This window comes from Podarcis vaucheri (assembly GCF_965113315.1).
Source record: "Podarcis vaucheri genome assembly, chromosome: 7".
In the NCBI taxonomy this organism is placed as follows: domain Eukaryota; kingdom Metazoa; phylum Chordata; class Lepidosauria; order Squamata; family Lacertidae; genus Podarcis; species Podarcis vaucheri.
In genome coordinates this window covers 92,890,157-92,903,129 of record NC_138765.1, presented here as the reverse complement: position 1 = coordinate 92,903,129, position 12,973 = coordinate 92,890,157, and the positions used below count along the sequence as shown (strand labels likewise).

Here is a 12,973-nt window from a genome sequence, read left to right as displayed (position 1 = left end):
GCCCTGAGTGCTCACTGGAAGGACAGATCCTGAAGCTGAGGCTCCAATACTTTGGCCACCTCATGAGAAGAGAAGACTCCCTGGAAAAGACCCTGATGTTGGGAAAGATGGAGGGCACAAGGAGAAGGGGACGACAGGGGACGAGATGGTTGGGCAGTGTTCTCGAAGCTACCAGCATGAGTTTGACCAAACTGCGGGAGGCAGTGGAAGACAGGAGGGCCTGGCGTGCTCTGGCCCAGGGGGTCATGAAGAGTCGGACACGACAAAACAACAATTGCCACTTTAGTAAGTAGGTTCCTCAAGCTTGTTTGACATCCTGCCTCGGTGCTAGTCACCCAGCCTCAAAGGGAGAAAACGGAGAGAGCCGTCCTTTAAAGGCGTGCAAGGGCTCACCTCTGCGAGGGAATCGCAAGGGGGCATCCTAGCCGCGCTTCAAGTGCATTCTTAACACGAAAGAACATGAAGTAAACTAGGCGAGACCTAGTTGCAAAGCCAGCGCTGCCCCAAAAGCCAGGTAGGTGCAGTTTCGTGCTACGCCTGTAAGGAATAAAGCGCAGCCCTGACGCCTCCGCCTCATATCCCCCTCCCCCCATCCTTTCCCCTCGAGCTCTCGGGTCCTTTTACATAAGGAGGAGCCCCGCGCGGGACTTCCGCGACCCTGGGAGGCAGCAGGACTGCGTTTCCCGTCGTGCTTCGCGAGCCAGCGGCGCCTCCGCTGCGCCAATGGGAGCCGCTCTTACAGACGGGACCCGCGAACCGTTTGTAAGGAGCCATGGCGGAGGCCGCTCGCCGACTTCCTCCGCCGGCCGCCCGCCCGGCTGGGGCCCGAGGCTGAGGAGGTAAAAAGCCCAGGTAAAAGGCGACGCGGCGGGGGCCTCGGCGGGAAGGGGAAGGGTCCTGCTGCGCGCCCGCTGCGGAGGGAGCGGCAGGAAGTGACGTTGGGCGGGCTGGAGGGAGACTCTCTGGCCTAGGCCTCACCTCTCCCGCCCGCGGTTGCCATGCGACCGAGGAGGGGGCGCGGCCGCTGCCGGCCCGTGACGTCATCGCCGCACGTCGCGCAGCTGCTGCTGGTGACGCCATGCGGAAGGTGTCAAGCGCGGGGTCGGAGGATGGCCGCTTCTCGGGCCGGCTGAGCTGCGCGTCCAAGCGGGCAGGAGGGATGCCCCGCCGTGGGGCCGCCTCTCTCTGCTTCTCCAAACGCAGTCTGGCTTCTGAGAAGGCAGGGTGCCTCTGAACATGGGCAGAGTGCTTTCTCCTGCCTCCCTGAAGAAGCTCGCACGGGCCACGGGCCCCTGAGCGCGAGGAGCGCTTTCCCTTTGTGAAGGGAACGAATGCTTCCTCGCCTCCCTCCCTGCCCGGTCTCTGTCCAAGTGAGTGTCCTTCGCCCCTGCCACCGCCTGCTGGGGGGCTGCACACGGCGGCCAGAGGGCAGAAAGCCGCTGCCCCGATTCACCAGGCTGGCTCTGCTCTGCTGCTGCCGCCCTGGAAGGCAACAATGCGTACCCGTTGCTGGAGACCACAGGAGGGAAGAGGGCTGCTCCTGGGCTCGGATCCTGCTCGCCGCAGATTCCCACAAGCATCTGGCTGGCCACTGTGAGAGCAGGGTGCTGAACTGCATGGGCCATTGGCCTGATGATGATAACAACCATGACGATGATTTTATTGTTTGTACCCTGCCCATTCTGACTGGGTTGCCCCAGCCACTCTGGGCGGCTTCCAGCAGACTCCTCTTATGTTCTTAAAAATGCCTGAATCACTGCTTTCTGGTTTGTTGTGTTGTTTCAGCAGTACTACTTGCAAAGGAACACTATGTGATGACTTAGCTAAAGAGCTGGGAACCTTTGCAAGTTTCACAACAAAATATGTGAATTGGTTTGAACCTGTGCAAATAATACATTGGAGACTGTTAGGTAGTGGTTAGAGCACCATTCCGCAACTTCCATTAGCCCCAGAATCACATGGCTAAGCTTCCACTGCTAGGAGTTGTAGTCCAAAACATCTGGTGGTGATCAGGTTAGGACATCAGCCTGGGTGACTTTGGCCAGTTGTTCTCTCTCAATGTAGCCCACCTCATAAGATTGTTCTGAGAATAAAATAGGTAAGAGGAGAACTGTGTGTGCTGCTCTCTGGTGCCTGGAGGAGAGTGGGCAAAAGATTAAAAAAAAAACTGCCACTCTCCCAGCTCTGAACTCTCTCATTTTAATGATCACTTGGCTGGCAGGCGAACAGACAACTTGATGGACTGTGGAATAGTTCATGAAATAGGAGGACTTCTTGGAACCATGGAATGGTGGGAGGAAAAAATGAATATTTATGAGTCCTGGCAGATACTGGGGCAGGGCAGAGCAATCCTAAATGGGGTTGAGGGGATTGAGACAGCAAATCTACAGCCACATTCTAAGACCTCCTAGTGGCTCATATCAGGTAGGGTGAGCATTTTGCAGTTTTTCAGTGCTGTAGCTCAAGATTGGTGTGGCTTAGGGATCGAGATTTAGGGGCTTTCCATCCAGCCCTCTGTACTGACTAGGATCTTGGAGATTCCCACTCTCTCAGGAAGCTCACTTGGCATGACCTAGGACCAGTCCTTGCCTCTCAGTCTAACCTGCCTCTCAGGGTTGTTGTGGGGATTAATGAGGAGAGGGGAAACCATATATGCCACCTTGAGCTCCTTAGAAAAAAAAGGTGAGATATAAAGAAAATAATTAAATGATTGCCTCCTCCTTGAATTCACCCTTTTGTATTAATTATTGAAGAGTTTTGTTTATTTTCATAATTCTGCATTTGTTTATAGTTTGAGATGTGTCGTGAATAATCTGAAATGCAAGGCATCCCTTAGAGCCAAAAGTAGGCTGGAAGCGACAGTGCACCTGGGGTGTGGGGGGTGATGCTTCTAAGTGGGAAAAGGGCCTGCCTGCCTGTCCACTGGACCTTGACCTAGGCAGAATCTGATCAGTCCTTTCCTCCTTCACTATTGACAGAGATCGGGAGAGAGAGAGAGCAGTCCCCAAATCAATATTTGCCTTCCAGCAGCAGCAGCAGTGAGTCCCAATATTTGTGACTTCCTAGGATTCCTCTCACTCAATCTGAGAATGCAAGGGCTAGTGGCAAGATGCACATTTCGCATGCATCTTTCCCCCTTTATGACCTCACTGGAACATCACAGCAGAGGTTCCTTGCCAGAAAATGCTTCATTGTGACACCACTGGGCTGATGGTCCAAGTTCTTGCCAGAATCTTGAGAATGATTCATGGCATCACTAGATCCCACCACTTCTTGGTCCATCCTCAGTTCTGGGGTCATGTAAAACAGGCACCTACAAGATTATATTACTTTCAACATGGATAGCTGGACATTGGACTCAACAGCACTGGTTAATGATGTTCCATTGGACTTTGGGGGAAGCAGGAGTGGGGATTGGTATGTTCGATGCTGTGCATCAGGGACAGCCAACATGGTGCCCCACCCAGGTGTTGCTGGAGGAGAGCTCTTATCATTCTTGACCTGCTGCCACGCTGGATGCAGTTGTTGGGAGTCAGGAGTCCAACAGTCTCACTGCACCTAATTTATTTATTTAAGTCACTTTGTTCCTTCCTCCCATTTTAGGAGGTGGGAAACTGAGGCTTTGATTTGCACAGTACAGATACCTCTCCACATACACACTTTTTTGTTGTTGATTAATAATGTGGCCCATCAAGTGGAACTGGACTGAGATGCCTAAGTTTTGGAGCAGTTCTGCTTAATCTGATCCTCCTTGCAGGAAAGGTCACCTAAGGTTAGCAACCTGGAAAATGAATGTCTGAACTGATTAGTGTTTTGAACGGAGTTTGGATGTTAATAGGGGTTCTTTGCTTCTTTAATGGCAATGTTTCCAATGCCATATTTATCACTCTGGATTTAAAAGGGCATATAGGGAAAATGAAGACAAGATGAACCAAGCTGTGTGTGTTTCATAAGGTTGAAAAGGTCAGGTGCACCTGAGGGACAAAAGAGACCTGACATCTCAGAAGCATTTTATTATTTTTGCTGAAAGCAGTGTGTTAGCTCATATTGCGGTGGAGGGGGCTAACCAGCCCCCCCCCCAGTAGTTGTATCTGCTGCTGAGATGTGAATATACAGGGAGCTATGATGTCTATATGGTTCTGTCTGTCCATAGCTAACAGCAGTTCTTTTTTGTGCTTCCTGCACAGCTGCTCAAAACTGACCCCCTTGCAGCTTCTTTTTAGCAACAACAACAAACAGGTAGATCATCTCTGACATCATGTTTGCCTCTGAAAGCCCCTACAGAGCACCTTTGCTTGATGCACTTGGAGTGAGGCATTCCAAGTGATCAGAACTCTCATTTCTTTGTGCCTTCCTTTTGTCCAGGCTGCCTGAAGGATGGAATCAAACCCTGCCAGGAGTAAAGTCCCAGCTTTCTTATCAGACTTGGGGAAAGCTACCCTGAGAGGCATCAGGAAATGCCCCCGGTGCGGCACCTACAACGGCACCCGTGGGCTGAGCTGCAAGAACAAGACTTGCGGCACCATCTTCCGCTACGGCACCCGGAAGCAGGCCGGTGTCGACGCGGTCAAAATCAACACTGGCTCTGATCTACAGGTCTATTCAGTGCGGCAGAGGGACAGGGGGCCAGAGTACCGGTGCTTTGTGGAGCTGGGAGTTTCGGAGACCACCATCCAGACAGTAGATGGGACCATCATCACACAGCTCAGCTCTGGGCGCTGCTACGTCCCATCGTGTTTGAAGGCGGCTGCACAAGGGGTGGTGGAAAACCAGTGCCAGCACATTAAACTGGCTGTGAACTGCCAGGCAGAGGCCACCCCGTTGCCCCTGAAAAGCTCAGTCTTGAACTCGTTGCAGGCCTCTGCTGAGACGAAGCAAACCTTATGGCAGTTGGCCACGGAGTCCACAGGGCCCCTAGTTCAGAGGATTACCAAGAACATCCTAGTGGTGAAGTGCAAAGCCAGCCAGAAGCATAGCTTGGGTTACCTCCACATCTCCTTCTCCCACAAGGCTGGCCACAAGAGCAGGGCGGAGCACCGCTTCCTCTGCTCCTGCCAGTCGCTGAAGTCCAGCAAGGCAGCTTCTGCTAAGGAAGAGGCAAGCCAGAAATGCAATCACTTCTTTGCCTGCCTCTGTGCCTTTGCCAGCGATGATCTCTTGGCCCAGGAGTTTGCAGATTTCCTCAGCTATGATTCCAGCGGTGGGTAAGGTCAGAGAACATGAGTGAGGCTGAAAGGATGTGGTCAGCAGACAGCTCAGGCCAAGTGCATGAAATAAGGAATCCCCTGCCATGCCTGTATGTGGGGTGTGTGGGTGTGCAGACTGAAATACCTTGGAAGGGCTGGGCCCCTGCAGCTCACCCTGGGAATACCACTGACATTCCCTGTAGGCAGGCTTAGAAGCAAAGGGAGCTCACCGGATTTAAGCTCACATTTTACGAGGAGAAACACAGAGTGAAGACTCAAACCTTCAACCTCTTCTCTCCTGCAACTCCAGGTCTGAAGTCAACAGTAGGAGCCCAGCTTCTCTGTCAGCCTGAATCCGCTTTGAGCTCTGGAGAGGCTGCTGCCTCCAAGGCCAAAAAGAGGAAAAAAGATGAAGGAATGGGTGAGAATATTAATTTTTGACTTGTTTGTGTTACATGTTCCATTTTGATGTGGATGACTCTTACCTGCATCCATAGTGCAGAGTTTGCCTTTCAGAGATCATCATAGCTACTAGCAGCACTTGTTCTAGTGCTAGAGGGGGCAATGACAATAAAGATATTATTATTATTATTATTATTATTATTATTATTATTATTATTATTATTATAGCCTTCATTGAGTCCTGTGTGGCTTGGAGACATACTTCCACAATTAGAAGAGAGCCATGGGAAGCATTTTAAATGTCCTATTCTGGGGTCACCAATGCAATATCCTCCAGACATTGTGGACTACAACTCTCATCGCCCTGACTGGACCAGCTGGGAATGATGGGAGTTGTAGTTCAGCAACATCTGGCAGGCACCATCTTCGCTTTCCCAGTGCTACTCATTCTAAAGCTGTTTCAACTTTTACTTTTAAGGCACACAAGCAAGTAGCCCCCTCTTGTCTCAAGACGTGGCAAACACAAACCTGCGCAAAAGTGGATTGAAAAAGCCAACAGTTGCTTCACTGAAAAGGCAAGGTGAGTTTTCTTTCTGCCGGCTCGGCAAGCTGCAAGGAACGCAAAGCAGAAATGGACTGAGAGGGTTTTCCACAAAAGGCCAGTTTTGCTCAGCCTACACTCTATTTTCCAGCTGTCTTCTTTAGTTCCTTCAGCTTTTCGGTCTTCCTGCCTTATATGCATGTCTGGGGAACTGTATCACACTCCCTTCCCTCTCCATGAGGAAAGAAATTAATATAAGAAATTAAAGACGTGAAACCTCAGCACTGACCTTGTCTCTCTTAAAATTCTGAGCATCCTAAAGTGAAAGTTGGTCATTATAAGAACTTTGTAACATTAATAGTTGAGTGCCTATGTTTGCTTGTTTTCTTTCTCCTCTCCAACCCTTTTTCCTTTTGTGTCATTCACATATTTTTAGATTGTCTCTTGGTGAGTACTTGTGACCGAGTAAGATTGTCTTCCATGAACGCAGTCTTAGGGGTGTGTCTGTAAATGGCTGTGGAGGCCAATTCTGGATCCGCGCATCCTTCCACAGTGGGGACATAGATTTCCGGGTGGGAGTTGATTGCAGTGAGGATTTGCCAAACGTACCTTCCTCTTAGTTTTTTTCTCCCTTTGTTCCTGAATTTGTGCTTCTTTACGAGGCCTTTAGTAGAGGCTGTTCTCCAATTGGAGGGGAGAGTGCTGTTGTGTTCAGGTCATAGCTGTCAACATTTCCCCCTTTTTAAGGGAAATTCCCTTATTCTGAATAGCATTCCTCGCAAGAAAAGGGAAAAGTTGACAGCTGTGGTTCAGGTCCTGCTTGCAGGTTTCCCAAAAGAGGCAGCTGCTTGGCCACTGTGAGCCAGGAGGCTGGACTAGGTGGCCGTTGGCCTGATGTTCTTAGGTTAAGAGTTTTCCTTTTCCTCAGCTTGCAGTCAGCTGCTGGATGAATCACAAGTAACCTTGTCCTTCCAAGAGTGGTTGGCCAGCGTCACTGAACGCATCCACCAAGCTATGCATTACCAGTTTGACGGTAAGTCTCCTTTGACCTCACCTTTATCCCTTGAATCCTTGTTCATATTATAAGAGGATCATCGGATGGAATACCCTGCAGTGTCTTGTGTAAGTGGCTTTTGTCTGCGTAAGGCTATTCTCCAGTAGCACTCAGATGGGACTGATATGATTGGTGTCAGGTTGCACTCGACACTGTTAATTTCTTAGGGGGAAAGAGAGAGAGAGAGAGAGAGAGAGAGCATTTATGGCTAAATGAAACTGGCAGAGAAGCCCTCTCACTATGTTTAATTTACACACTGGGCACAAATAAACTGGCAGCAGCAGAAACCAAATCTAGACAAGGTTGATTGACTGGAGCCAATCAAGAACCTCCTCCTGTACTCCTATACTGCTTTCTGGAGTCACAAACTCAGTCTATAGTGGCACTCCTGGTTCCCAGCTGAACATAGTGCTGTTGTGAACTGCAGACCCAAAAGAGGACTTGTGGGAGTGGTTGGGTGCAGGAGTACCAAAGAAGGATGTCAAAAACATCAAAACGGCCAGTTCTAGTGCTTCATTAAAGAATTGTGCACACTTAGTGCAAACCAGCCTGACTGATCTCCCAGCCTTTACAGGCGCAGGACCGACACTGCAGCAAGGAAATGGCTTGTCCACCCCCAAGCAGCCATTCATGCAGTTTTTATGCACAAAGCAGAACACCTCACTTTGGCCAGGACTTCCCATCACTTCACCTGGGCAGTTGCAAGCAGAATGCCTGCTAACTCTAGGAGCCAGTCAATAAAATATATATGTAAGTGTTTGAGCATAGAAGAGAATTGGACTAACTGATAAAAACTGCCCCATATATCAGAAATTTGGGGTGGCTGGGCTCTCTCACACACATCAGTCTCCATCTGTTCCCTGGCTGCCCACAAAATATTCACCCAGAGGAAATCCTACATAGCTATCCCATAGCTGTGAAGTTTTTTCTCTCTTTCACTCCTACAGCTCCAACCTCCTCTCTGGTTATCTTTGTGAATTATTTCAAGAGTTTTCACCTCAATAGGTTTCTCCCGGCCTTCCTTTTTTATGATCTAGCTTGAGCCTTGGTCCTTGCTGAAATGTCTAAACATAATTATATTGCTCCTCTCAAAAGCATTTCTTCACTTGTGCATGTTTTTACCCAGGCAAACCAGAGCCACTGGTGTTCCACATCCCCCAGGCTTTCTTTGAGGCTCTCCAGCAGAGGATTTCTGTTGGAAGCATCAAGAAGCGGATGCCAAATTCGACCACAGGTACACAACCTTTAGAGCATCTTTTCTGTGGGAAGCCACTTGGGATATTAGCTGCACATTGATGCTGACTTGTAATAGAAAGGCTGTATTGAGGCACAAGAAAGCTTAACATGAGTCAGCAGTGTGATGCAGCAGCAACAGAAGCTAATACTGTTCTAGGCTGCTGCAGCAGAAGTAGATCAAGAGAAGCGATAGCACTGTTTTATTCTGCCTTGGTCAGACCCCACCTGGGGTCCTGTGTCCAGTTCTGGGCACCGCAATTTAAGAAGGATATTGACCGGCTGGAAGGTGTGCAGAGGAAGGTGACCAAGAGGGTCAGGGGTCTGGAAACCAGGCCTTGTGAGGAACGGTTGAGGGAGCTGGGGATGTTTAGCCTGGAGAAGGCAAGGCTGAGGGGTGATATGAGAGCCATCTTCAAATATGTGGAGAGCTGTCCCATGGAAGGTGGCGCCAAGTGGTTGTTGTTTTTTGCTGTGCTCCTCTCCTTTTTACAGAGGAGAGGACCAGAACTAGTGGATTCAAATAACAAGATTCTGACTAAACATTAGGAAGAACTTTCTAGTTGTAAGACAGTGAGACTGACTCACTAGGAAGCTGATAGACTCTCTTTCACAGGAGGTTTCTAAGCAGAGGTCAGATGGCCACCTGTCAGGGATTCTTTAGCTGCGATTCCTGCCTTGCAGGGGCTTAGACTAGATGACCCTTTAGGTCAGGCTTCCTCAACCTCAGCCCTCCAGATGTTTTTTGGCCTACAACTCCCATGATCCCTAGCTAGCAGGACCAGCGGTCAGGGATGATGGGAACTGTAGTCTCAAAACATCTGGAGGGCCGAGGTTGAGGAAGCCTGCTTTAGGTCTCCTTCCACCTCTAAAATTCTATGAACTCTCAGGGACAGTGGGAGCAGCAGCTGAAGGGGACCAGTCCCTTGTGAGTGCATGCTGCAGAGCTGAAAGGTCTCTCTGCACAGCCTCTCCTTGTGGCCTCAGAAGAACTTTATGCCACAGTGATTGTGACCCTTGTGGTCCCTTCCAACTCTACAACTCATCTGTTTCTGTGACTCCCTTGAGATCACATTTCGTCTCCTTTCTCAACACCATGTGAAAGGGATAGCCAACAGATTCCCTCCAGGCGTTGTTGGACGCCACCTTCCATCGCTCTCGGCCAGCGTGGCCAAAGATCAGGAATGATGGGAATTGTAGGGAGCAGCAGCTTGAGGGTGCCGTGTTGGCTCCCTCTGCCATTGGAGTTGGCCACAGGAGGAGGAATGTGGCTGCCATCACACCACCTTGACGGGCTTGTTCCTTTCCAGCTTTTGTCCGGAAAGATGCTTTGCCCCTGGGCACCTTTTCCAAATATACGTGGCACATCACAAACATCTTGCAAGTCAAACAGATCTTTGATACCCTTGAGGTAAGACACCCCCCCCCCTTGCTCCTCTTGTCTACGGTTTTTCTCTGTTATGTGAAAAGATGGGAGGGCATTCATTGGGGGGGTTGGGGAGGAAGTGCCAGTGCTAGGCATAGCATTTTATGTTGCATCCTGGGATTAAAAGTTGGGGGAACTGGCCTTTGGGGGTTAGGATGAGCTTCCTAGAATAATTCTCTTATGATCTACTGGTTGTGATGATTATGGAAGAGGGTTAGAGAAATTCATGGAGGGGAGGACTCCTGGTGGCTGCTAGCCCTGATGGCTCGACTCTGCCTCCACAGTCGGAGGCAGCAATGCAGCCGAATACAGTGGTGCCTCGCAAGACGAAATTAATTCGTTCTGCAAGTTTTTTCTTCTTGCGAGTTTTTCGTCTTGCGAAGCACGGTTTCCCATAGGAATGCATTGAAAATCAATCAATGCGTTCCTAGGGAAACCGCCTTCAGACCAGGTCCGGGGACAGTCTGTCCCCCGACCTCTTCCGAAGGCTGGGGGGGGGAACAAGGGCTTTTCTTCCCACTGCCAGCCTTCAGAAGGCTGTTCTGGAGGCTGGCGGTGGGAAGAAAAGCCCTTCTTCCCACCTCCCGCCCCGCAAGCTCCGGGGACAGGAGGGCTTTGCTGCCGACCGCCAGCATTTTAAAAGCCCCTGCTGTCCCGGGGCGATTTTAAAATGCTGGCGGGCGGGAGCGAAGCCTCCGCTGTCCCGGGGCGATTTTAAAATGCTGGCGGGCGGCAGCGAACGCTTCGCTCCCGCCCGCCAGCATTTTAAGATCGCCCGGGGCAGCGGAGAAGTCTCCACTGTCCCGGGAAGGCAGGCGGGGGGAGCAAAGACTTTTGCCCCCCGCCGGCCTTCAGAAGAGGTCCAGGACCTCTTCTGAAGGCCAGCTGTGGGCGAAAGTCTTTGCTCCCGACCGCCAGCAATTTAAAACAGGTCCCCGGAGATTTCCCTATGGGCTTTCTTCTTGCGAAGCAAGCCCATAGGGAAATTCGTCTTGCGAAGCGCCTCCAAAACAGAAAACCCTTTCGTCTTGCGGGTTTTCCGTCTTGCGAGGCATTCGTCTTGCGGGGTACCACTGTACCAATTGCTGGAAACTACAGGAGGGGAGTTTTTGTGCTCAAATCCTGCTTGCAGGGTTCCACAGGCATCTGGTTGGCCACTGTGAGAACAGAATGTTGGACTAGATGGGCCACTGGCCTGTTCCAGCGAGGCTTTTCTTAGGTTCTGACTCAACTCCCAGAACTTTGGCATCCTGGTTTCTGCAGGGTGAGGATCAAACTCTGGGCTTATAAAGGGCCACTTGCAGAGGGATGCTGCTCTCATTTGCTTGTTCATAAATCCTGTGTTTTCATCTCTTCTTCCCAACTCCTCTTCCCAGATGCCTCTGAAAATAACACGCAGCTTCATCCAGAACCAGGATGGCACCTATGAGCCCTTTAAGTGCCCCAAAGTTGAGGTGGAGAGCATCCCAGATACTTACGGGCGCTTGGAGAAGCAGCCAGTCCTCCGGCCTCTGGAGTTGAAAACCTTCCTGAAAGTCGGTAGGTGTATAAGCTGACCCCTTTGCACCTCAAAGGAGCCTTCTTTTCCCACCAGCTCACAGATTTGTAGAGTTGGAAGCGAATCCAACCCTCCTCTTGGAGAAACTTGTTTTTTTTCACACACAATGGGGAAAGAAGGTCCAAAGTGCTCCTCTCCTCTTTCTGGCTTCCTTCCTCCCAGGCAACACATCCCCTGATCAGAAGGAACCGACACCTTTCATCATTGAGTGGATTCCAGATATCCTCCCCCAGTCGAAAATTGGTGAACTGAGGATTAAGTTTGAATATGGCCACTACAGAAATGGTCACACCACCGACTACCAGGAGCAGCGCACTTCGCTCGAACAGACGCTGGAGCTTATGCCTCTCGCCACCATCACCTTCCCTTGAACTCATCATGCAGTTCTTGCACAGCTTGGTTTGCACAACCCCTGCCCTGTAGCTGGTCAGACTTTGCGGGTATCAATTAGCCGTTTGACTGGGGAACGCGCCAGGAGCCGGAATGCAGCGGGGCTTCACTACCCACTTCTTTGTAAGCAGCTGCACTAGAAACTTCTGCCTCTTTCCTTTCAAACAGCATTTTCAGTCGCTTCTTGGGACAAAATTAATTCATGCACTCTCCACTTCTACTCTGAGATTCACCTGTGATTGCTGTTTTTTTCCGCCACCCTATTTTGCACAGTTGACAGATTACAGGTGAGGGTGGAGCAGAGTGTCCAGGTGCTCGGCTGCCTTGGCTAATTACTATCCCCTTACTGGCATATTTTGCAATATATTTCTACAATAAACTAAATTGAACCAATGTTTTGAGTTCGGTCTCTCACCAGCAAGCTTGAACCTTCTCCCATTCACACAGTTCCTGCTTTGAGTCACCCCTCGAGTGTACTTTCAAAAAACACAAAAGCAAAACTGAGGCTGGAATTTCTGGCTTGTTTGGGTCTGTATCCAGTAATTACTGCAAACTCCTGCAAGTGAACTGACTTTGCACAGGTTGAATGCATCAGCTGGTCTGTGCATCGGGAACCAAATTCAGACTTCTTTGTGGACAAAGGAGGTGTGGAGTTTGCAGATGATAGCACTGCATTCTTCAGCACTTGAACAGAGACACCAAGCAGGATCGAGGCAAAGTAGAGCACTAAGTCTTACTCATGGCGTGGACATGATTTAAGCACACACTGCACCGTGAGCAACCAGTGGCATTTCAAAAGATATCAGGCAGAATCACAGCTTCCCAGAGACATCAACACCAGCCCCGGGGAAAGTCCCCTGCTTCCCATTTCTCTAGTACAAATGATCTTAGACCGTTCAATGTTGTGACGCAAATTGATAGGAAAATAGATGACACGATGGCATTAAATGTTAGGGAGAGGAGAGGGAAGAACTTGACCAGTGTTAGAAACTGAGATATGAAAGCTAGCAGCTAATTGGCACCTTCAACCTAGGTTATGAGTGTAACAATGGAATGTCTAGCTGCTCTTTTTTTATATACAAAGCTGAAAAGGAATGAACTGCAGCTAAAACATTACGTTCATTTTTCACATGTTCTGGTCCTTCACCTGCCCACCCCTAATATTCTTAAGAGGGTCTCTTCT

General features: G+C 50.0%; 1 protein-coding gene across 6 annotated transcripts; it reads left to right on the top strand.

Moving 5' to 3' along the window:
* The first annotated feature begins 770 nt into the window (after window positions 1–770).
* LOC309536180 (uncharacterized protein C2orf42) lies at window positions 771–12,183 on the top strand. 6 transcript variants are annotated; one of them, XM_082230139.1, is made up of 9 exons: window positions 771–839; window positions 4,366–5,200; window positions 5,497–5,607; window positions 6,067–6,168; window positions 7,058–7,162; window positions 8,310–8,417; window positions 9,727–9,827; window positions 11,219–11,381; window positions 11,563–12,183. In XM_082230139.1, exons 2-9 carry the CDS (start codon window positions 4,378–4,380, stop codon window positions 11,769–11,771), a joined length of 1,722 nt encoding a protein of 573 aa, XP_082086265.1. In that variant the 5' UTR covers window positions 771–839; window positions 4,366–4,377; the 3' UTR covers window positions 11,772–12,183. The 6 variants fall into 6 exon arrangements, with proteins under 6 accessions (XP_082086265.1, XP_082086261.1, XP_082086262.1 ...); XM_082230135.1 differs by lacking the exon at window positions 771–839 and adding an exon at window positions 1,077–1,370; XM_082230136.1 differs by lacking the exon at window positions 771–839 and adding an exon at window positions 1,958–3,091.
* Window positions 12,184–12,973: the final 790 nt, after the last annotated feature.